Source organism: Neodiprion fabricii, chromosome 6, assembly GCF_021155785.1.
Source record: "Neodiprion fabricii isolate iyNeoFabr1 chromosome 6, iyNeoFabr1.1, whole genome shotgun sequence".
Classification (NCBI taxonomy): Eukaryota; Metazoa; Arthropoda; class Insecta; order Hymenoptera; family Diprionidae; genus Neodiprion; species Neodiprion fabricii.
In genome coordinates, this window is record NC_060244.1 from 30,246,127 (window position 1) to 30,268,056 (window position 21,930).

At 40.0% G+C, this 21,930-nt stretch overlaps 4 protein-coding genes and 2 non-coding genes across 15 annotated transcripts; 4 read left to right on the top strand and 2 right to left on the bottom strand.

Moving 5' to 3' along the window:
- Positions 1-132: 132 nt before the first annotated feature.
- On the top strand, positions 133-216 carry Trnal-cag. The gene has a single exon. It is a non-coding gene; the product is annotated as a tRNA-Leu (tRNA).
- Positions 217-653: 437 nt separating this feature from the next.
- Positions 654-724, top strand: Trnag-gcc. Its single transcript has one exon. It is a non-coding gene; the product is annotated as a tRNA-Gly (tRNA).
- A 705-nt stretch (positions 725-1,429) lies between these two features.
- LOC124184586 (BRISC complex subunit FAM175B-like) lies at positions 1,430-4,218 on the top strand. 2 transcript variants are annotated; one of them, XM_046574467.1, is made up of 6 exons: positions 1,430-1,545; positions 1,765-1,855; positions 2,015-2,327; positions 2,510-2,650; positions 2,765-3,119; positions 3,360-4,218. In XM_046574467.1, exons 1-6 carry the CDS (start codon positions 1,459-1,461, stop codon positions 3,903-3,905), a joined length of 1,533 nt encoding a protein of 510 aa, XP_046430423.1. In that variant the 5' UTR covers positions 1,430-1,458; the 3' UTR covers positions 3,906-4,218. The 2 variants fall into 2 exon arrangements, with proteins under 2 accessions (XP_046430423.1, XP_046430424.1); XM_046574468.1 differs by having other exon boundaries at positions 2,765-3,113.
- Positions 4,219-4,273: 55 nt separating this feature from the next.
- LOC124184585 (Hermansky-Pudlak syndrome 1 protein homolog) lies at positions 4,274-9,921 on the bottom strand. Of its 4 annotated transcripts, XM_046574463.1 has the most exons (9): positions 9,446-9,914; positions 9,226-9,375; positions 8,817-9,082; positions 8,274-8,731; positions 7,347-7,974; positions 7,083-7,227; positions 6,584-6,697; positions 6,417-6,502; positions 4,274-6,299 (listed from the first exon to the last, which is right to left on the bottom strand). In XM_046574463.1, the coding sequence occupies exons 2-9, from the start codon at positions 9,343-9,345 to the stop codon at positions 6,122-6,124; spliced, it is 1,995 nt and encodes a 664-aa protein (XP_046430419.1). In that variant the 5' UTR covers positions 9,346-9,375; positions 9,446-9,914; the 3' UTR covers positions 4,274-6,121. The 4 variants fall into 4 exon arrangements, 3 of the variants coding, with proteins under 3 accessions (XP_046430419.1, XP_046430420.1, XP_046430421.1); XM_046574464.1 differs by having other exon boundaries at positions 7,083-7,203; positions 9,226-9,915; XM_046574465.1 differs by lacking the exon at positions 7,083-7,227 and having other exon boundaries at positions 7,430-7,974; positions 9,226-9,916.
- A 319-nt stretch (positions 9,922-10,240) lies between these two features.
- On the top strand, positions 10,241-21,614 carry LOC124184390 (Kv channel-interacting protein 2-like). 4 transcript variants are annotated; one of them, XM_046574025.1, is made up of 5 exons: positions 10,241-10,650; positions 18,104-18,331; positions 18,392-18,462; positions 18,543-18,761; positions 18,907-21,614. In XM_046574025.1, the coding sequence occupies exons 1-5, from the start codon at positions 10,488-10,490 to the stop codon at positions 19,015-19,017; spliced, it is 792 nt and encodes a 263-aa protein (XP_046429981.1). In that variant the 5' UTR covers positions 10,241-10,487; the 3' UTR covers positions 19,018-21,614. The 4 variants fall into 4 exon arrangements, with proteins under 4 accessions (XP_046429981.1, XP_046429980.1, XP_046429983.1 ...); XM_046574024.1 differs by lacking the exon at positions 10,241-10,650 and adding an exon at positions 16,010-16,908; XM_046574027.1 differs by lacking the exon at positions 10,241-10,650 and adding an exon at positions 16,818-17,125.
- On the bottom strand, positions 10,776-15,320 carry LOC124184375. Of its 3 annotated transcripts, none has more exons than XM_046573998.1 (4): positions 15,081-15,121; positions 14,658-14,870; positions 11,704-13,851; positions 10,776-11,622 (listed from the first exon to the last, which is right to left on the bottom strand). In XM_046573998.1, exons 2-4 carry the CDS (start codon positions 14,793-14,795, stop codon positions 11,533-11,535), a joined length of 2,376 nt encoding a protein of 791 aa, XP_046429954.1. In that variant the 5' UTR covers positions 14,796-14,870; positions 15,081-15,121; the 3' UTR covers positions 10,776-11,532. The 3 variants fall into 3 exon arrangements, with proteins under 3 accessions (XP_046429954.1, XP_046429953.1, XP_046429952.1); XM_046573997.1 differs by lacking the exon at positions 15,081-15,121 and adding an exon at positions 14,981-15,073; XM_046573996.1 differs by lacking the exon at positions 15,081-15,121 and adding an exon at positions 15,157-15,320 and having other exon boundaries at positions 10,777-11,622.
- Positions 21,615-21,930: the final 316 nt, after the last annotated feature.

The window sequence follows — 21,930 nt, forward strand, 5'->3', positions numbered from 1 at the left end:
TAGTATGAAACATCTAAACAACTCGAATTACATTTAACCAAGCGACAATTCTGAAACTTGCCGAAATGTATAAGGATGGCCTTATAAGGTACACCGTTATCATATAAACATTACAAATATTTGGAAACGTACGTCAGGATGGCCGAGCGGTCTAAGGCGCTGCGTTCAGGTCGCAGTCCACTTCTGTGGGCGTGGGTTCGAATCCCACTTCTGACAATTTTTTTTCATTCCCCAAACACAAATTTACTTTGCAGTACCTGTAACAAACAGAGTACATGGCCCACAAACAGGACTCACCTTATAGTCCAGTCATTATAGACTAAAAACCATTTTTCGAATATACGCATAAGCATGATTTGTGTGACAGTGACCCCCCCCTCGAGACAGCTGTGAAAAAAAAATTCACTAAATAATTATTCACGGGTAGGGTCGGTTTTTTGGATATAAGAACTGGACGATTACCTTCGACTATCCTAGATTTCATTTTTCTTGCAGTTACATGCAGTGCGTCACAAAATCAGTAAAACGGACAGGCGACATGCGAACGCACATTTTGCTCTCCACGACTTGCATTATTCTGCCGGCCGTCAGTAATCCCAAATCAGAATATTAACAAACGGACATGTAAATGCAACGTCGGCATCGTTCTCAAGGCATCGGTGGTTCAGTGGTAGAATGCTCGCCTGCCACGCGGGCGGCCCGGGTTCGATTCCCGGCCGATGCATGCTCTTTTTTATTTCCTACATCTACACCTGTTGTCAAGGTGAATTACTATTGGTCGTCGATTTCTCGACTCATTTCGTAAACTGTGGAGATTCCATCAGTACAGTACAAAACATCCACAACGGAGTGTCAAAACATCCTTTTGACAAACGTCAACGAGACTGTATTTAACTCAACGTAGTGTTTCTCAGTCAGTTCATGCGCACAATCTTGCATTACGTAATTTTTTAATCTTTCATACTGTCAAATCACGAATAAAAATCGCACCGACCGCGACAGACACCTGCCACGTTATATATCATTGGAACGTATTTACAACATCTTAGGTAACGTGCTACCTGTAAATGTAAGACAAAAAGCTGGTTATTAGTCAACATTCGTGTAAAGTTCATCGCAACGACAGTGAAACGCATCCCTTGAGCTGTTTATTAGCTTTGTTTGCGCCTTCCCAAAGTGTCCTCGGTAGTATAGAGGTAATTACGCCCGACTTATCCGAATAATTTGGGAGACCGGGGTTCAAATCCCCGCTGGGGCAACCTTTTTGACTCTTGATTGACATATATTAAATTCGCTTTTCCTCTTCATGGAATCAGAGTAATTTTTTCGATATGCAAGAAATTCCATTCCAACATAGAATCAACCGTGGGATTATAACGATTGGCTGCACACGGTGAAAAATTTGTATGCAATAAATAAATGCGCACGCAAGACGGGCTCATTCAGCGTCCTTCAAACATGGCAGAGAACGGATCGCTTGTCACGGTGTCAGGGGCAGCCCTATCTTTGCTTTTATACGAAAATGTGCGAAGTATGGGCGATCAGGTAATAAGAAATAGCCCTAAATTATTCCACACAATAATTTGCAACGATATGTTGTAAGTAGTCAAGGTCTATGTACTGTTAAATTGGAGATTTCAACGTAGCCAGTATCATAACCTCTTTGCATGTGACGTTTCGGCTATATAAAATGTTTTTCTCATATCCTCAATATTATGTTGCAAGCGTGTTTCATTACTCTGACTCTCTTTTGTATTTCTACAGATTGGCTTCCTGGTGGGAGAAGTTCTTGTCTATGTTACCAAAAATGTCACTGATTCCGACAGACAAGTTGAAAACATAAAAACACATGTCGGTAGGTCACTGCAATTTCAATTGTTTTTCCACAAATGGTGCACTTACATTTTGCGCATTCACTCTCGACTCGGATCGAAAGCGGCATTTCAACAATAAATTTTGATACTCATATGCTTATACATTACGAAGGATTGCAAGATTGCTGTTACTTTTACAGATATAAACACGATTATTACCTATCCATCGACAAATTCACTCTACAATGGCATAGGTCATGTAGATAAGGAAAAACTGAAAGCATTCATCCGCGATAAGAGCAAACACATCGTTGGATGGTTTCGATTCAGGAGAAATGGATCCCTTGTACCCACCCTACAGGATAAAATTTTACATAAGGAACTTAGATCGACTCTTTTCAACAGCGATGCTAGGAATCACGAATACTTTACCATGTGCCTTCTCAACACCTCTGTATCGAACCGGGGTGGAACGCACAAGTTTAGACATGTTTTTCTTCGCTACAAAAACGGGTAATACCCAAATTTAACGCATAGAATGGACTCTCGTACAGATTATTAAAACGTGCAAGTTTTCAGAAGCTCGATGTTGCACGCAATTAACTCTACAGGACATTTAATTGGAACCAGTTCTTTTTCAATTTCACATAAACTTATAAAATCACAGTATTTATTCATACTGTTTGCTGTTTCAGTGATTTTGTGCCAATACCATTGAGAATAAATAACTTGGGTGACGATTCTTCTCGCCCGGATGGATCAGATTATAAACCCACACCTCTACAAAAATCTCTGTCTGAAACTGATGCATTTACGAAAATCATCAAATCCCTAAAGTATGAAAAGAATGTGTTCATATTTCAAAAATGATATGTCATTATCCCTCTTTCAGAAAGTGTGATCATCGGATCCGCGATCCGTGCATTTAATGAAGAACATTTTTACTTCAGATTAGATGTGGTGAAAACTCCTGGAACAGAATTGGTGACGTGCATTCAGAAAGCAGCCGAGGATTATCTGGAACATTTAATCCCAAAACTATCTGCTTCAGACCGAGAGGTTGCCCAGTTAGAAAATAAAGTATGGCAATTACAAACAAAGATACTCGCTAAAAAGTTATCCAGTAAGACGAGAGAGCGAGAAACTTTCTGTCTGGGAAATCTGAACTGTCGGTGGGAAAAAAATGAGCAAGAGAGAGAGAAAAAAAAGCTAGAATCTAAGCTATCTGCCGACAGATTGCGAGACGAATTAATCGATATCTTTAATGACGACAGCTATGCTGTTAGAAATCAGTCTATGGTACAGGTACGCATTTATTTAACGTATGGATGTACAGGTTTTTACCCCTACTGAAAAAGTTCGATAGGAAATGGTAGACTCTGATGGAATGTTATAGAAAATAACATTTTGCGTCGTGCTTTGAATCCCATTCTGTGACATTATTTAATATCGTATTGTTTTCTCTCAAATCCTATTGAGCTTTTCAAGAGGGGGCTGCGATTAGAATTGAACAGATTTTCAACCTTCTCATCTTTTTATCCATAGAGGCAGGCCTCGTATACCAACAAGCAGAGGAATCTTGTAATTCAGGCGCAGAAAAGTGTTAACGTTAACCCAAATAATTTCAATCAAGATGGCACAAAGGGAAAGTTTAATCCTGACTCATCAAAACCAAATACGAGTAGAGTTCAAGATCCCTTGGCTGTTTCAGTAGCAGTTACGAATATAGATATGACTGAGAAAAGCCCAAACAAAGATAGCAGATCAATATCCAAAGAATCAAGTTCAAGTCCCGAATGCTTAATGTTTGTAAACCGCGTAGACCATAACGATTCAAATTCAAATCTAGGCCGGGGGTACGGTCGTAACATTGGTAATCAATTCGAAACATTAGACTCAAGTTTCGGATCTAAAAAAGCGCGTCGAGGGAAACCGAGAACAGCCTCACACAGCCAAACACCGACTGAACAACACCAACCAAATGTGGTCGCGAAGTTAGAATGCCCTGTTTCTACTTTATCGTACAGTCAGGTCACCCGTAAATCAAACGACGCTAATACTATCCAATCCTCGGATTCGCAGGAGTACTGAGTAACTGATAATCTTGCAAATATTTAAACCATGTTATGTATAAATAATACGAGCACAAATGGTACAGAATTATGTAAGCGTGGCAGAGACATTGGCATACAATGAAATCACTAATAAGTAAATGACTCTCAAACGATCTGATTGTAAATCACACTAAGTAAATTATATTTGTGAAAAAATATTCCCGCAATTCATCGCTCTGAGTCATATTTATTCGTTTGACGCATACGATTTAGTAAGTTCTATGCTGGGTTTACCTGCGGTACCACAATGTTAATTTTTTTTTCCTTAAATAAAAAGAACAATCACATGACTTTGGAATACTTTTATAGCGTTCGATGCGTGCGCAATTTTTTTCTCGTTCGCGAGTGATAGACCAAACTTATCCTAATTGAGATTGCTTGGATATTCTATGTATAGTACGATCTACTTAATTTCGTATCATTATGATGAAGGCGAGTCAAACGGGATTAATATCGAAGATTCTGTAAAGTTAATTTGCAAATTTTACAACTTTGTTGCAAGAAAAAAGGTGAGCGAGCAAGAAATTCCGTTCTATAAATGCAAACAAGTATGAAGACACACTTGTACTAAATAACAGACTGGTTTACTGTCTGTTGTTTTTTTACAAATAGCTTGGATGAAGTATAAAACTTGATACATAAGTATGGTCCCTTTTGCACAATTGTTTTTATTGATAACAGGAAAATACCAAAAGCGTAGAAACTTGGTAATTTAAAATTTCCAACTCTCGCTTGAAACGAAAAACCTAATTTTTGCATTGTATGTGATTATATTCCAATCGAGTAAATAAATAGAAAACATCTATCTACCACGTTCATATCAATGTTGAACGCAATATAAGTGTATTCTGCTTGTGTACTTGTAATTATCTTCATTGAATTAACAATTTAATGTCAAAATAATAAAAATAATGTATTTTGCTTATTTTGTCTAAAAATTTTCCACAATACTAATGAGCAATGACTGATGGTAATCGTAGGATTACATACAAACATGCCGCCATACGATGATATCGAATATTTATTACCGTTGCATTGCTTAAAAATGTCAGACGTTATCAAATCTATTCTTGTACTTTCTCGCGGGATAATAAATCCGTATAATGTATACATCATTATTCTACCTGACGATCAATTCATTCAGGGAGAACTTTGCCGATGTCTAAGTTCGTTAATATTAACTCCCCAGTTTGAGCTGCAAGTGAAAATATGTCTGGCATAAATGTCATAAACGTGTATAGTATTTACATTCGCAAAAGCATATTGTTGTAACATATTTTACTTCAGTCTTGCAAAATAATATATCTATAGAAAGGGTTTCCAATTTATTGAAACAAGGCAGACTTACTATTAGCACATCGGTCTGATAAGTGATTAAAAAACAATCTCACACTCACGAAATTTCTGTTTTACTGGCGAGTGTTTTACACGTCATTAGTATATAATAAAAATAAAATGTTTATCGCTAATTACTTAGGAAGCCGGTTATTTTACTGCAGGTCCGAGATAAATACGTTTAATTTTTAAAAGAACATACGATAAAACAGGTACACGGGTATAATAGCAATAAATTGTACAATAACGATTAAAAACGGGGTTTAAGTTAGTAAAATTATCGTGATGACAAATTGGGGAGAAAACACTATTTCCTTGTTATTACAATGACTGGATAACGAAGGAACTAAGATTTCAAAATATGTGTATGTTTCGTTTTATTACGGTTTACTGAATCGTTACGATAACGTTACTAACTTCAACATGATGATTAAAACATGGGTATTTTTAAAATACTGCATCAATACGGAATGTGTGCTGTTAATGTGGATATCATTTTTCGCTTGAACATTTTCTCATTTATCTTTGCGACCGCGCACGTACGAATCCCAAAGTAACGGGATTTCTTCAATTGCGAAATTTGTATAATATCCTTCCGTAAAATCGTCTTCTTATCCTCAGTCATGACAGTGACACGAAGTGAAACGGAACATTTGAAAAAAGGAACTGAATATCAGACGTACTACGGGTTTTCTATACCTATTCTAAAACATTTCGTATCCTTTGGTACAGTCCAAATATTACTTAGAAAATTCTGTGACTTCTTGAGGATACTTAGAGCTGCTGAAAATAGATCGGATTTGTTCTGGTTCCATTTAACTTAGTTTCGCATTCTTGTAACCCTGTCCTGTTGATATTTTACAGAATATCAATAGGGTTGTTTGGCACTCCGGTAACTTCCCATATCGTCGCTGCGAGTCTTCTGGAATGTTCCAAGACGCAAGACGACGTTGCTAGACCCAAGTGTACACAGTAGAGCTCGTATATTCTGATCTTGTTTGGTGATAACTTTGGAAAGCAGACTTCGACAAGTTTCCTTGAAGAATGGGAAATCGAAGTATTGATTGACTTGTAAAACTTAGAAAGAACAATGTTAACCAATTTTAGAATCATTCTTTTGAGTTTCACTTAAATCAAATATGGCTGCACGTACTTGTAATAGTCACCACATATGATACCAGGCAGGGGGAGATTTTTCATTAGATGATTCGGGTGAATTTTACACTTCAAGGGCGATCCCTGAAAATAATTTTCGTATAAAAAATTACGCTGATACGATAGATATTGACGATGAAAAATATACGTAGTTTAACAACATACCGAATTGTCCTCAAACCATAAAAAATACGCATAATTAAACGTTGTATCCTTCCACATGACAGACAAGTGTCCTTCTTGTAAATGAGCTCTGCTATGATCAACCATCGTCCATATCTATACATATGAACCCTTCGATTAGACATTCAACCCAGCATCTACGGTCAACACACTTGTCCCATATGCGCCAGCGATATTTCGCGGTTTATATCCCCAGTTAAAATTGATCAATTACAATTTTGTTATAAGTGTTTTTCAAAGGTCAGGACATCCCCACTAGAAAGATAGGGATCTAGTTTTGGGGGAAGAAAATGGAAAACCCATTCATAATAACGATAATCGGCGATTTCAGCAAATTCAAACGAAATACAAAAATCTTGGTGCAAATTTACACGTGTGTGTGTAATGAAAGGGTTAATGATAAATACAAAAATTAATCTTACGTTGCACATGTTACTTCAATAGGAGAGCAACAAATCGTTGAGTGACCGTTTCATATTACCTTCTTATTGGTAAGCGCTAATGTTTCAGGACTAGTGAAATCCAAAGTTGGAGCAGTGAGCCTGTGTGTCGTTCTGTCTACATAAATAAAATGAACCAGCCCTGGGAACTCTTCCAGATATTTGTTGATGGTTAGGGAAGTTCTCGTGAGTAAAACGACATTAAGGATAGATAATATGATGGAAGTAGAGCTGCCAAGCCATAGTCAAAATTTAAAACATTGGAAATCCAATCGTAAAATTACTACAAACTTATTAAAGGATATGAGCCGAGAGTGAAGTTCTTGAGAGCTTTGACTTTCAAGAAATTGCTGAAGTCGTTGATCTTCTGTCTGACCAATTTACTGACAGCTGTAATGACGTCTACACCTTGCTTCAGAAAGTTCTTGTCGAAGCAGGTGAGCTGCAGTAGCTCTTTCATAGTATCCGTAAATCCAGAAGTGCTGGATTCTATTCTCAGAACGCATTCGGGATCTCTGGATTTCAGTAGTTCTACATATTTCTTGCGTATAAATTCCCATTTCACTTGTAATCTCCTCTGACACATATCAATGTCGTTGTTTATATGATTTCTGTTCTTCTTAATCCCGTCTATGGATTTCTTTATCGCTGCGTCTAAATTATCGAACGCTGGCTTCAGCTCGTCTATGTCTTTCTGCAGCTGTAGATTGTTTATTGTATTCAAATAGTAAAAACTATCGTAGAGACCAGACGACGTTGACAAGTTGCTTGCCTCTATGATTATAACTAAATTAATACCATCCGCTAATTCTGTGATGTGAATCGCATTTGCTGTATAGTTATGACCAGAACCAAGCAGTACCAGTTGGCTGTATAAATCATCTTCGGCCAACTTGTACAAGCCCTCGCTGATAGACGAATCTCTCGAGTCACCTGTAGGAGAGACTTCTTTGTAAAGTTCTGTCAGTTGGAGAAAAGTAAGTTAAACGCATCACATTGAAGCTGGTAAAATCAAACTGAAGCTAGTAAACTAGCATGTGTGGTTGAATATATTGAACATCATCTAAATAAGATAATGTAGTAGAGTTTTATATCTAGATTCCACACTGTTATCTTTTCACGAGATTTCATGTAATTTTGATGCTCGGGCCTTACTGCCTTATTTCAATAAATACAATCCCTTCGAACGTTATCTGTGACGACTGGAGGCGGAATCATACTGATAAATTTACCAAATAAATTCGTGATGTCTTTGCACGTTGGATTAGCTAATTTTCCAGCAATATTAAGGCCTTTTGACTCTTCTGTCAAGCTATTTTCCGGGCTTAAAAAGTCATCGTCAAAGTTGTCTTGATCTTCCATTAATTTTCCTTTATCTCCAGCAACCCAGCATAGCAGCATCATTAGCAAAATATCAGAGGCACTCAAGTCGAGTGAATTTTTACTCGAGTATAAGGATAAAAATTTATTTTCCACCAAAATCAAGGCATGGACATTACTGAATTCCGATTGCGTTCTAAGTTTGTCAGTTGCATCGTGCAGTGCTCTCAGAGTAGCGGACGCTAAATCTGGATTCACGGATAATTGTTCTATAGCCTCGACTAGTATGCTCTGCTCACATCCCCGCAGAGTTATCCAGGCGTCCAGTAAGGATGAAACCAGAGATACTCTTTGCTTGTTCCATTTTAATCTAAACAAATGTCGAATAAACAGGAAAGGTGAATGCTGTAACACTACTGATTAAACTTGATTTGTTTTCATCTCATGACACTAACAGAGCTACGTCAGGTCCACATAAGTGTCGAACAATGGATACGCAGACCCCCAGAGTCCTCTTCATTAAAGTGACGTCGCTACTGGCTATGTAGACAAACATATAGCCCATGAAATCATCAAATACCATGTTAGTGCCATCCTGACACTGTACAGATGTATATGAATTGCCAAATTGACACGCCATCACTCGCTGGGAAGTTACAATTGGCGCAAACAGTTGGATTATTGTATTCGGACTCAGCTTGTTACTGACATCGTTTTCGTCCTGTAGAAGTAAACAGAAAAGCGTGTTTCCTGCATCATTTTATTCTAATTCAAGAAGAACAGAGAAAAGAGGGACAGACAAAATAATTATTGTAACCCAAGAAGGATCGGAGCTGTTGTGCCAATATAATAACACACAATTACCTTATCCTCGGGAATGAGTCCCTGTATCCTAGCCAGTTTCTGTATATGCGCGGCAAATTTTTTGTTGCACTTTGTAAATAACACATCGTTCAAGTGGTCAAATATTAAAATGCACCGCATTGCAGTCGGTTGAAAGTGACAGGTGGCTCGCTACAAAAATAAATACATGCACATATGTCTACGCACACAGGCTACAGAACCGTAGTAATCTTGCATTTACGTTGAAATTCGAATGCGACTGCAGAATTTTATTCACGACGCAGAGAACTATCAATTTCTGTCACTTCGAAACGTCTCTTGGAACGTAATCAGGTACTTGTCAATATTGACAAGGCGATCCTTGGTTCTGATTCTGGCTTTTGGCCTAATCAGTTTGAAGCTCCAGCGTCTAACAGGTGGCGCTAACGACGTGATTCTCGACGAGCGTTCGAAATCATTTCAAAACCATTGCGAGCCACTTCAGAGCGCTAGAGAGCAGCCCCCGTAAAGTAACGACAAAATTCAAATTCCCACGCAATGAATAGGTAAAATTTTGGTATCGTCAATAAATTCATCGATGGAATAATTGTCCATGAATTCGCCCACACATTTACTTCTTCCATACAGTTTACCGCCGGACGTGTCTCACGTCAAAGTTTCGATTTTTTCGGTAATTGTTATAGCACACAACGAGCAAAGACCTCGGGACGAATTATTCACCACTCCTACTACAACTTTTCAGTCATTTCCAGAGAGGTGAGAAAAAAAAAAGAAAACCGAACAGGCGCGAACATACAAGCCACGAAGACCGCAAGCGGAATAATTAGTCCCGCGTTTGAAGGACCTCATTAACTCGAGAGGACGAATGCACAGCTCTGTGTGCGCGTGTATGTGATTACTTTACTTTGCGAACGCTTGTACATCCGCGTCCATGCATATATCGTTCGGCGGTTTTAATTGCCGAGGAAGCTGAGAGATAGCTGGAGTATGCGTATTTATGTACGTTGCAGTATTGTGGAGAGGCCACGGATGTTACGAGCAGTGAATTTTAGTGGGATTCCGGAGTCAGTGAGTCACATTTGTTCGTGCATCGCGCTTCGTAATTGCAAAGGCTTGCCGGTTGTCTTACGTTTTAATTGTACGAAAATCAAATATTACCAAAAGTGATACGCATACGTCGTTATACCGATGTTTTGCTGGTTGCATACCAACAATCAGCTGTAATTACGAAAGTAGTACGAAGAACAAAGGGTATATTTGTTCAGATCGGCAGAAATTTAAATATGTACAGCGTTCACGTGACACCCGGAGGATCTTCGAGCAAGACAAGCACCGCGAGAGGACACCCGGGCAGTGAAATCACTTACAAGGCTCGACGTCGAGAATCTGTGCCAATTCGTGTCATCAACTATCTACGATCCCAATTCAAAGCCGACGACATACCAGGCGAGTCACTAATTGGTTTTAACAATGAACCGCCGTAAGTTATGAAATGTGAAAAGTTATCACCTGACATCGAGAGTTCGTATAAAGGATATGGAAATCAGAATACATGTGTATGCTATGTACGTACGTACATATAGGTACATACTTCTATTTATTTTAATCTTAAAAAATATATCGTTATTCTTATTCATTATACAGTTATATAGGAACGGATATTATAAACATATCTACGGATAATTGTGACGTTAGTTTGATTTTCTACGCGCAGGTAAATTATCGTGTATCTTCGGCTCTCGTGTTACCTGATGAAAGAGAATTCCTATACGAAATAGCTTTCAATTTTTGTGGTCCCAATTGATTCACTATGCCTAGTATGCAAATAATAACGGTTTCTCGCATATAATAATAGGTACGTGTAGCAATTTCACCGTGAATACCTATAATACAAACGTATATAACGTTTCATCGATATCAAATAGTTGTGCAACTCCAAATACCTGTATCAGAAGGTACTAAGAAAAATCGTTGTATTATTGATCGTACTTTATACCCTTACTCCCATAAGCTTATTGTTACTGTGCTCAAGAATTATACTATCACGATTCTGTACAAACAATACATAGGTACCTTTGAAAGGTGTATAAAAACTGCCCTCTATTTATACTCAGAAAAAAGTACTGAATTTTTGGCATTGGAAAAAAATCAACTAAAACAAATCTGCAGTATTGTTTCCACAGAATATTCATTCATTCTTTGCAGAATGGCAATTGTTTCTGCTCTGTTTTTATCATTCGACACTTTTTGACTAGCGTGATGAAAATATCTTCGGTGAAATTTGTAAAAATACGAAAGTGATCCAATAATACGTAAAGAAAAAAGTTCTTAGTCTCTCGCTTTCGAGTTCGGGATGCCCCGTTCCGTAGCAGTGCTATCAGAGATTACATCCCGATCAACTAGATCCTTAGGACTCATCTGCAAAAAGATTGTGATTGGTTGAATTTCGATAAATGGTTCAGTCGCGAATAATCGACAAGCACGTGTCTAATTACTTACGTTCTTCAGATTCGGCAATAACTGCGTATTTTCCGGGTCGTTACTGTCGCTACGCGTGCTTACAGACTTGACGTTCTGTTCGGGCCATTTTGATTCCGGCGGGTCGGCCGACGGACTCTCTTCCACAACGAATTCCGCTGTTATCTGCTCTTTCTCCAGCCGAAACGCTTGCAACTCATTGCCATTCAGTTCGATATTCTGGATATTATTCATATCCAGTTGGACCGCTTGCGGCTGTGAGACATTATACTCGTTCCCGTTAGCGTCCTCCTCGGAATCAGCAGGGATCGTACCGTCGCACCTACGGGATTCGTTTGCGTCCTTATCTTTATCGATAACCTTGATATTTTTCGACATCTGCATGCCGGTCCTAGTGTCGTCGTATAAAAGCCAGTACGGTGAGAACGTGTGCTGCCTATACTCAGCGATAAACCGCCGCTTCTGCGAGCATGGCGAACTACCGGAAAACAATCTTTGGGTGACAATCGGGGCGGCGTAGCAGTAGATGCACGAAGTCTGATCGATTCTCGAGTAATCTATGTACCCGTAAGTGTTCAAGTTCAAAATATTCTCGAGATAATTTTCCGTCATCTTGCCGATGGTTGGTCTCTGGGGCCAAAAAGGTTCCAAACTCGTCGTAACGTCCGACTCGAGAGTCGTCGAAGCGCTTCCCATCAGCACGGTTTTGTTCTGACGCCGAGCTCGGCTCTCTCCTTCCGCTTCCGGCTTCGTTACCGTAATCGGCATGCCCCCGGCCTCGATACACAACTGCTGAGCATCGATCGTTGGCTGATCGTCAACCTTTCGAGGTCCGTTGTAGGTATAACACCCAAAATTACCCGCGCGATTGATTTCTTCGGTTTGCGTTGTTTGCAACTGAGAAAAATTATCGATGTGTTTATTACAGGAGGAGGTAGAGGTGAACGACAGATTTTGCATCAAGGGCGCAAAGACGGCGGTGGTTTGTTGCTGAATATCGGACGTCGCGTTGTAATTCCCTGAATAACCGAGAGGTTTGACAAAGGAGTAATTCCCGGCAGTTTCGTTGATCGACTTCGCTGCACGCTGAGGCGAATACATCTCTGAGCCATTGCTCATGTCGTGGTAAAACTTTCTTTCGGGACGCGAAGGAGGCGCGGCGTTGCTGCCGCAATGATCGACGACACAGTTCTGACTACCTGGATAAACAGTGGCGGCCCCCTCTTCGGCGGGGAAGTCTTGCTGCAGAGGATCGTACTCCAGGGGCCTGGAACTTGCGTAACCCACGACGTTGCAGGCCGCGTCGTAGTACGAACCGCCGGGCGCAGGCAGCGTCTTCGCCGCGTAGTTGCCGCCCTTTTCGTCGGTCAAATCCTCCACGTCGAAAGGAGCGGCAGCCCGCACCATTTCCCACGGCTGCGGACAGTTGGGTTGAATGTCGTTGAACTGGTTGGCGTAAAGCAGCTGGTACTGTACACCCGCGTTTTCCTCTGTGTTGATAACGGTTCCAGAGAACTGCCCCGCAGCGACCGGTTGATCGTCGAAAGTTCGACCGGTCGTCACGTTGCCAGGGTTCAGGATCAACTGATCCCTCACACTGTTGACGAATTTGTAGTACTCGGAGCCGATCGGCCAGTTGTTGATTTCCTCGTTTCCATTCATTTCCGAGTTGGCGGAAAGGGTGTCAGAATTATCGAGCAGATTGGTTTGGCCGTGATTGTACTCAACGCCCCCCCAAATTCGGCAGCTCGAGCCCTGCGCCTCGGGGCTTGCAATTTCCCCCAGATCCGCACCGACCGGTGCTTGAAGCATCCGCCTAAGCAATATCGATGTATTTCCGTTGCCGGTCGGATCTTCCAGAATTTGGTAGTCAAAGGCACCATTTTGTACGTGGACTTGTTCAGAGTACGCCTGGACTGTTTCCAAGCTGTTCAACGGAGCGATGCTTGCGATCGGGTCAATTTCGTTTCTGGCATTGATCAGACCACCGTGATTACCAGAGTTCAACCTGTCGTTCATGTCTAAGTTGTTGTTGTTGTCATCGTTGTTCGTGTTGTATGTCTGATAGTCTCTTTGTATACGACGGAGCAGAAATTGGCGAAATTCTTCGTATTGTGGAACACGATTTGACTCATCTTGCCTGTTTGGGATTTCTTCCTCGGCCCCGACCTAATTGATTAACAAAGTACAGTTCTTGATCTACATTATTATAATTCACACGAAACGCGCCTTACGTACGATTTGCGATAGTGTCATGCGTATTTGTTTCTCAACATTTAGTATATCGAAAAAGAAATTCCCCGCGCGTACTTCACCGATTTTCTTTATTCTGCGACCCCTTACGTTTGTTCGCAAAAATCTAGTTTTATGCGATTTCTCGCTACAATAGACGAACATTCATTTTTCTTTAAAAACCATATTCTTTAAAAACATATTCGCTTGGACTTTATTCGCTATCAACAGACGATACTACGCGCAGTATTTTTTTTCTCAAAGCTTCCACCTCTTATTCATTGGGGGTATACTTCAGAGGTGGTTTTTACCCTTTGGACATTCAAATTGACACTTAAAGAACGTATCAAACACTCGTTTATCACTCCTAAGGCTGTAGAAAACTGATTCAACGAAAAGTTCAAGTTGCGCAGGTATGCCGCACAATTATTTCAACAGTATTACCATTTTCTGCGTGCAGATAGATATTAAAGTTGAAAGTTCTTCGCTTTCACGATCGGTACTTAATAATCCTCTTCCGGACCTCATCGTCAAAGTTCCGCAAGGACAATACCGCCAAGTTGTCGGCCTGCGCGAATTTACCGCAATGTTGCCATCTCGTTACCGCACAGGCTTAATCGCCATCATGGCGGTCACGATCGGTAATGTAACCGCGTTATAAGAACGACGCGTAGCAGTTAGTAGAATAGCAACATATTGTCCGGCTGTATAAAGGAATGAAATTGATCTCCAGAGATCTTTACCCATTGATAAGGCAGACGATGTTGAGCTGCGTAATAATCGTCGGCCATGTCGTAAACGGGGCTGTGAATTGGTGTTGAAGACAAGCTCAATTTCATCGGTTTCCCTTTACGTATTCTCTTCTTGCGCGTCTGTCTCATATCGGCCAGCAATTTGTCGACTTCTTGTTCATTTCCACATCTCGCGGCTTGCAGGACCTCGATCAGAAGCTGTTTCTGCGGTCAGGGAACGTCACCACGACATACGCGTATAGTATACAATATGTACATACATACATACATACATACATGTACGTACACGGTATGCACGATATACATGTATATACGTATGTATCAGACCGCATTCGGCGATTATCAATATAACTCGACGCGTTAGGTATTGCACGAACGCCATGTGCCCCCCGTTGTCGTTACGTGTCAACGTACCTACGAAAATCAGCCGGCACATCACGATCGTGCAGGTGAGTATTCGCGACAGTATAGTACTAGTCGTACAATTTACCTTGATGTTACCCGGGACTCTGTACCGCAGTGCCAGGGCTTGAAGTTCCTTGTACGACAGATTAGAGATATCATTTCCACTCTGCATCTTATGTATATCGAGCACTAATTGTCAATCATCGATCGAAGAATACACACATTTCTGAAATGAGCGGTTGACTGCTGGCGAGAAGGCAGGGGGCGAACAGCCTGAGGGTGGGGGCGGGGCGGGGGGTTGAGGGCTAGGAGGAGCTTGTAAAATTCGTCTGCTCAACGGTGCGCGAGACATTCGCAATTTCTCGCGGACCACGGAGTCCCGAGATTGCGGTACGGATAGGATCTAACTATGTACTACGAACTTCAGGCGGGTAAACCCTGCACGGCAACTGTCGTGCCGAACCGCGTTCGAATATCGTGTGTACGTTGCGACGGATTGTTGTATAACAGTTTACGCGTGTGTGTAGGAAAATAATATTTCACACTTGTCGATAAGACTAGGAAAAGTATCGAGTCGTTTATTAGTTAAAAATTGCTACAGTTGGCAGTGTCGTGAATGATACTTTAAAACTAGTACCTATAGGCACAGGTATGGGCAGGTACTATTTAAAAAATTTACCTAGGTACAGATCCAGATACTCAAAATGTATATCTATGTAGCATACAGGTACTCTATTTACGTTGAGTGAACGGAGAGAATGAAAGAGCAGATTTTACTGAAAACCGCAAGAAAAGACGAGGGACGCATGAAGGTTTTTAATAAAAAGTACAAATGGCAACTGTATTTTTTACCATAAATCCAGCAGATTTTAGTCTGGCCACAGTGGTTTTTACTGTTTTTAAAATTAATTCTGCATTTTAAGAAGTATGCTTTGCCGAAAAACCTGATGTTTCCCTCTTTTTCTGCAACTTTAATGAAACTTTAATAATTATACAAGTGGAGTCTGCTCTTTTATTACTTTTGCTGCTCTTCGCGTGTAAAAGTGATACGAAAAAGTTATACACCTATACAGTATTGCACTTGTATGTCTTGTGCGAGTTATCGGTTATCAAATTTATTATATTTAAGAAAAAATAGACATTCGAAAATGTCACCGCGTAATTGATTTTTCGGTAGAGTTAATGTTTCCCCTCCAGCGCTGTACGCACGTTGTACTGGAAATTTTTTGCGCAAACAGAGCACCTCACATAATACCTATAAACAGATACAGGTACAAAAAAGGGTACATGTACCTCGGTACTTTACTTCGCTGACTATTGGTTATTCTTCTCGGACGGTTGCAACTACTCAATTGTTACATAACTGCAAACATTTATCGGAACAAATAACCCGTTGAAAAAGATATTCACCTTTAACGGCTCTGCAGTACCGCTTTTACGGAAATCTGAATTTTCGGAAATTGCGATAAATTGGGACAAGCTCGATATTATAAATTGCCCAACGTCGATCGTTGTGGATTTGTATAGTTATTGTTTTCGCTGACAACGAGACGCATCTCTCGCACAGAAAAATATATCGATAGGGCCACACATTGCGAGCGATATAGTACAAACGGCGTAGCGGAGACTATATTACAAATAATTGAAGGGTGTATGTATAGGCGAGGGTATACGTGTATCCGTTATGTAACGAGGCGGGTATTATATTATGTATTGAGTTTGCGCGGAGATGTTGGTTTCGCTCGCCAGCTATATACCGACTCAGTACGTCACGAGAGAGTTATAGCGACGCGTCTGCTGGGTTGCATTTCTTATACATATTACCATTTGTTATTCGGTAAAGGTTGTGAAATAATATTGTACGTAGTGAATCCAGGTGTTAAATACACGAGTATTTGAACGTTTTTCGGTCAACTTGTAATTGTAATTGTAATAGATCGCAGAAATTTGAGAATCCACAGTGGTTGGGCATCGTCCGTTCGTTGTCAGTTTCCGATAACCGAAAGTGGCAAATCGAAAGAGAATGAAAGCCCGAAAGAGTCGCGGAGATAAAAGTAAGTGTCTCATCGACTCTTGATTCGCGGCTCAAGTAAGTACCGCTCGGTGTTCGTTCACCGGCCGTTTTCACAGTCAATACCTGACAACATAACGTAACTGTCGCGGCGCTGTTCCCGAAGCTAATGTTCAAATTGCACCGTTACTCTCCTCGCGTTCCTATGTTTACACCTGCGTTAGGGAGCGTTATTCAATGCGCTGCCACAGAATCATCGCAATGATATGCCCAGTATGCACAAGGCTGAAGTTAGTAACGTTAACGTAGCGAAACGTCATGGAATAAATCGTTGTTCAATTTTAGGACGACTATCGGCAAGTTGGCTTTTGAAGATATGAACATGTTATCTTTGTTGCGATTTACTAGCTGAATTTCCGACAATACTGAGGGTCTGAAGCAACGATATTCCGAAACATGCATCGTTAAAGTAACGACCTTGCAACCTCACACCCGTCGGTACACGTACGGACAGTCAACGATCCGTCATCAGATCGCAAACGTTATTAAACGTCGCAGTATTAATTCGGACGCGTATTCAGTTTTAATCGACGCGTGCGTCTTAATTAATCGCGGTAAAGAGACCGTTGAATTATTTACATACTAAGCATATACAAATTGATCTATTAGCGTTGGTGACGGCCTACCAAGGGCCTGTATAGGTTACCATGGAAACCCCGGATGCCCGGGACCTCCATGCAGCTATACATACGCAGTACGTTATACGTACTTACAGTTGCGTCTAAGCTACGTGTGAAAAAAAAATAAACTCACTATATCACTGTCACCCATACACCGGTCTATATATCTTCACCTCACAATTGGTACGACAATGTTGATTCTTGCAACGAGAAAAAATTAGTTTTCTCTGCACGATGGAAAAGTCAGCGAAAGTCAGCCATGTGAGAGTATGATTAACAGAGTTTCCGCCCGAGATAGCATCGCAGTATCTGACGAATGTTAAAGTGTGTGCATTTTGCAGAGGGTGAGCTTGAAGAATTGACCGGAGTGTTGGCCACTACCGGAGGGGGAGCTTTGACGCTCGGGGGACGCCACAGGCCGGAAGAGTTGACTACGCTGGCTGCAACCACTCGGTTTTCACGCAAGGAAATCCAGCTCATCTACAGAGGATTCAAGCAAGAGTGTCCTTCCGGTCTCGTGGACGAGGAAGCCTTCAAACAGATCTTTTCCCAATTCTTTCCCCAAGGAGGTAGATATTGCGCGGCATTCGTTTCAAACCGCAAGGTGCGAATATAATGTACTGTTCCAGATGCGAGTCAATACGCGCACTATGTATTCAATACGATGAAGCGCAAACAGTCCGGTAAAATAAGCTTTGAGGTAGGAATAGCGATGTTCTGTAACGGATTCGCATAATTCGTCGTCGTGCAATAATTATACGGCACAACCACCGTTTACAGGAATTTCTAACTATTTTATCAAAAGTATCCCGTGGGTCGGTCGAAGAGAAACTCCAATGGGTATTTGGGCTCTATGATCTGGATGGTGACGGGCTGATTAGCAAAGACGAGATGCTGGATGTTGTTGGTTCGATTTATGAAATGCTTGGACGATACACGCAGCCCCAATGCGCTGAGCCTCAATTAGCGGCCCGGGAGCACGTCGAACGTATATTTCACGTGAGTCACAAACTGCAATTAATCTATACTTGCAAGCTGCCGAATTTGGGCCTATGTACATTCCATGGAAGTCTGAATAACTTTTATGGTTATTAGAAATGTGCTTTTAACACTTTGATCAAAAAGTACAATTACGTTTGAACAGTTAATGGATACAAATAAGGATGGTGTGGTGACAATCGAGGAATTGGTCCAGTGGTGTTCCAAAGATGAGCAGCTTCTTCGCAGCTTGGACACCCTAGATACAGTATTGTGAAATTACATTTTCCTGTACTAATTTTACCGTATGCTCAGTAACATCGTGATAAAGTTTTTGTCGTTCTAAAATTTTCTGCACAAAGGTTTCCTCGTACTCTGATTTAAAATAATATTGTCGCGATAATTTTCATTCCAAAGGCCCGGGAATTCTATTTACCGTGGCCGCAGCCTTGTTCAAAGACAATTTAATGCAAGAATTACAGCATCTAGTGTCTTTCAAATTCCCTGAAACACACATTCCCTCATTTTTGCTTGGATGCGTTTTATTTAAATTCAGACAGCTGATTGTTCCCGAGAAACCGATAAATATGCTGCAGAAAACTTTACGAGCCTCTCCTGTAAATATTTTCCTACCCAGTCTTTCAAATGTGCAATTGCATAATTCCAGTATTATTATTGTTACATAAGCATTAATGAATCCAATGTGTTAGTCACTTTTTCAATATTTCAGTCGACGCAGTTTTAATAAAGTGTCAATGAATTCTCAACGGTTTCTTGTGAGCCCGCATCAATGAAATTTGGTACGTTCAAAAAAGTCGGATCGATTCGACCCATAAAATTTGCGACTGTAACTGGCACGAGTCTGTTACCAAGTAACACCGTCTGTTGAATACGTCTATGCATGTTCAGTTCGACAAGTTTGAAGGAAAAGACATTTTATAACAGTCTTGTGGGTTTCCAAAATATCTTAACTGTACCTCCACCTCCGCCTTATGGCTGTTTGAAAACTATGCTTAAAAAATTATGCTGACTGAGATCCTATTGCATTTCCACGTTCAAAGGTGTTATCATGTCAAACACTTGAAGTTATACGCATTGCTACAACCGATTTAAAATCACGAATGAAACGATCACGAACATTACAAGAATTTTTTCAACTATCGATCTGATGCATTTTCGATCTCCTCTTCTCTATTGTAGACATTGAACAGATCTATTTGAAGGATTTCATGTTAGTGTTGTATACTGACGTCCCGGGTATATAATATATGTTGGCGTGGTCCGTATTTAGAGCTCGAACGAATTTTTCAACAGACGCCTCCTAAATCGGCTCCAAATAATTCAAAATCACGTGTATTTTCAATGGAAAACCTCATCCTCCTGGTGAGAGGGATTAGAGTTGAGGTAAGAATCTGAAAAATTGGAGTATTGTTTTTAATTATGTGGAACCGGTTTGTGGGGCGTCTGGTAAAGAATTCGTCCAGGCCCTAAACAAAGACCACCCTGATATTATACACCTATGATTAAACTATTACACTGTTATAACTTGTGAGGCACCAGTCTTGTGGATATAAGTATATGTGTTCTTGTTTTTACTACGATTCTTGATTCGCATTTAGGGTTATAGCCATGCGTAGTTATGATATAGAAGCGAACTTTATAGGAGTGATAGAAATTGTCTAGAACAGTTTAGATTTAGCACTGACCAAGCAAACCGCTCTTTCGACAGGGCCTCGTGTGATTCTCCTGTACCTTACTACTATTTAAATAATTAATCATAGATATAATAGAGTATATTTATACATATATACATATGTGTATATGTACATGTATATTGTACGTGTATAAAATTATATACATGCATATATAATATGTATATACACACGGTTATTAACTTGAAATGTATAATTAGGTTTAAAAATCGTATTTGACAAATCCGCTCGAATTCTATGACATAAATATATACCTATATATGTATATATATATATATACGTAAAAAATTTCAGCAATATTAATTATATGATTGTTACGTCAAATTGCTTTATACCTCGTTACGCTTCCTCGGTTATGAATTTACACGTAAAATGTCTTCGGTGCATTTACATTGTATTGAAAAATACACGGATCAACGGTGAACATGCCATTTTCCGTATTTTCTAGCATATGGCACCGTATATTATGCACAAATCAGACGGATATTATAATTTAAAATATTTTCATAAATTTAATATGTTACAAAAATGAAATAAGTTACATGCACAAAAAGTACATCCGTATAGCAGTGCCACAAAAGCAACGAAATGTATAATGTGCCATTAATTTCTCTCTATGAATTCACCTATTTGTCTTTCAACGAGATGCAATTCTGTTGTTATTCGCTCAAAAGTCACATGGTACTGTACAATTGATGCAGATGAAGTGTAAGGTTGGAATTTTTCACATTTACTTCCGGAGGCACCATAATACAAATTATTGACTTCTGCACTGACTGAAATACTTTACACATTACGTAATATCAAGCGTTGTAAGTGTTGCCACAATTATAAACTTTGAGAAATAAATTTACCAAATAAACATTTCAAAGCGTTGTTGATACTTATGAATTATCCATCGATAATCTAATACTCCGAGTGCCAATCAGTTACCGTACGTATCATCACTAGGCCAACTACATTACCATGACTTCACGAGCAGTTATTCATAGCTGTATAATCTCCAGTCTTTAAATAAACATATTACTTACGGTTCACTAATAATATTCTTTTCCCTGCTATTCGAATGTTCAAAAGTAACTTCAGGGACTTTTTAATATCGTATTATACGGCTGTATACTTTGTATTTGTAAATAAAAAACAAGTTGCTATTGTGCATAATTTATTGCGTAGTTGTGACTGTATCCCGAGTTAAGTATTTGAACCTAATTTCGAAGCCGAAAATTCAGCTGATTCCCCAATCGTTCCAATCGAACGATTAATCTTTTCCAAAAACTGTTAAACCATTCGTACCCGAGTATTGTAGTAGTACACGATTGTGCCAATATTAAGCGAAGGACATGTTATCCTTGAAACGTGTCGAACACCATTGAGTCCTCTGCTACTGGGTTTTTATAGTCAACGTCCTTAGGGACGATATTTTCCTACGGTAAAGAAATAAGAATGTATTCTCCGAGATATAAGTAAAAGATTAATCG

Bases quoted from the DNA above. Each gene is read 5' to 3' on its own strand.
- LOC124184375 (XM_046573996.1), bottom strand. From the start codon at position 15,243: ATGCAGAGTGGAAATGATATCTCTAATCTGTCGTACAAGGAACTTCAA. The intron at 14,871-15,156 runs GTAAATTGTACG...CCCTGACCGCAG, and splicing joins GAGTCCCGGGTAACATCAAG to AAACAGCTTCTGATCGAGGT. The intron at 13,852-14,657 runs GTAAAGATCTCT...TTAATCAATTAG, and splicing joins ATCGTCTGCCTTATCAATGG to GTCGGGGCCGAGGAAGAAAT.
- LOC124184586 (XM_046574467.1), top strand. From the start codon at position 1,459: ATGGCAGAGAACGGATCGCTTGTCACGGTGTCAGGGGCAGCCCTATCT. The intron at 1,546-1,764 runs GTAATAAGAAAT...GTATTTCTACAG, and splicing joins TGCGAAGTATGGGCGATCAG to ATTGGCTTCCTGGTGGGAGA. The intron at 1,856-2,014 runs GTAGGTCACTGC...TTACTTTTACAG, and splicing joins AAACATAAAAACACATGTCG to ATATAAACACGATTATTACC.
- LOC124184390 (XM_046574024.1), top strand. From the start codon at position 16,725: ATGTATAGGCGAGGGTATACGTGTATCCGTTATGTAACGAGGCGGGTA. The intron at 18,463-18,542 runs GTAGGAATAGCG...CACCGTTTACAG, and splicing joins CCGGTAAAATAAGCTTTGAG to GAATTTCTAACTATTTTATC. The intron at 18,762-18,906 runs GTGAGTCACAAA...ACGTTTGAACAG, and splicing joins ACGTCGAACGTATATTTCAC to TTAATGGATACAAATAAGGA.
- LOC124184585 (XM_046574463.1), bottom strand. From the start codon at position 9,345: ATGCGGTGCATTTTAATATTTGACCACTTGAACGATGTGTTATTTACA. The intron at 9,083-9,225 runs GTAATTGTGTGT...TTACTTCTACAG, and splicing joins GACTCATTCCCGAGGATAAG to GACGAAAACGATGTCAGTAA. The intron at 6,698-7,082 runs GTAATATGAAAC...TCATATGTATAG, and splicing joins TAGCGCTTACCAATAAGAAG to ATATGGACGATGGTTGATCA.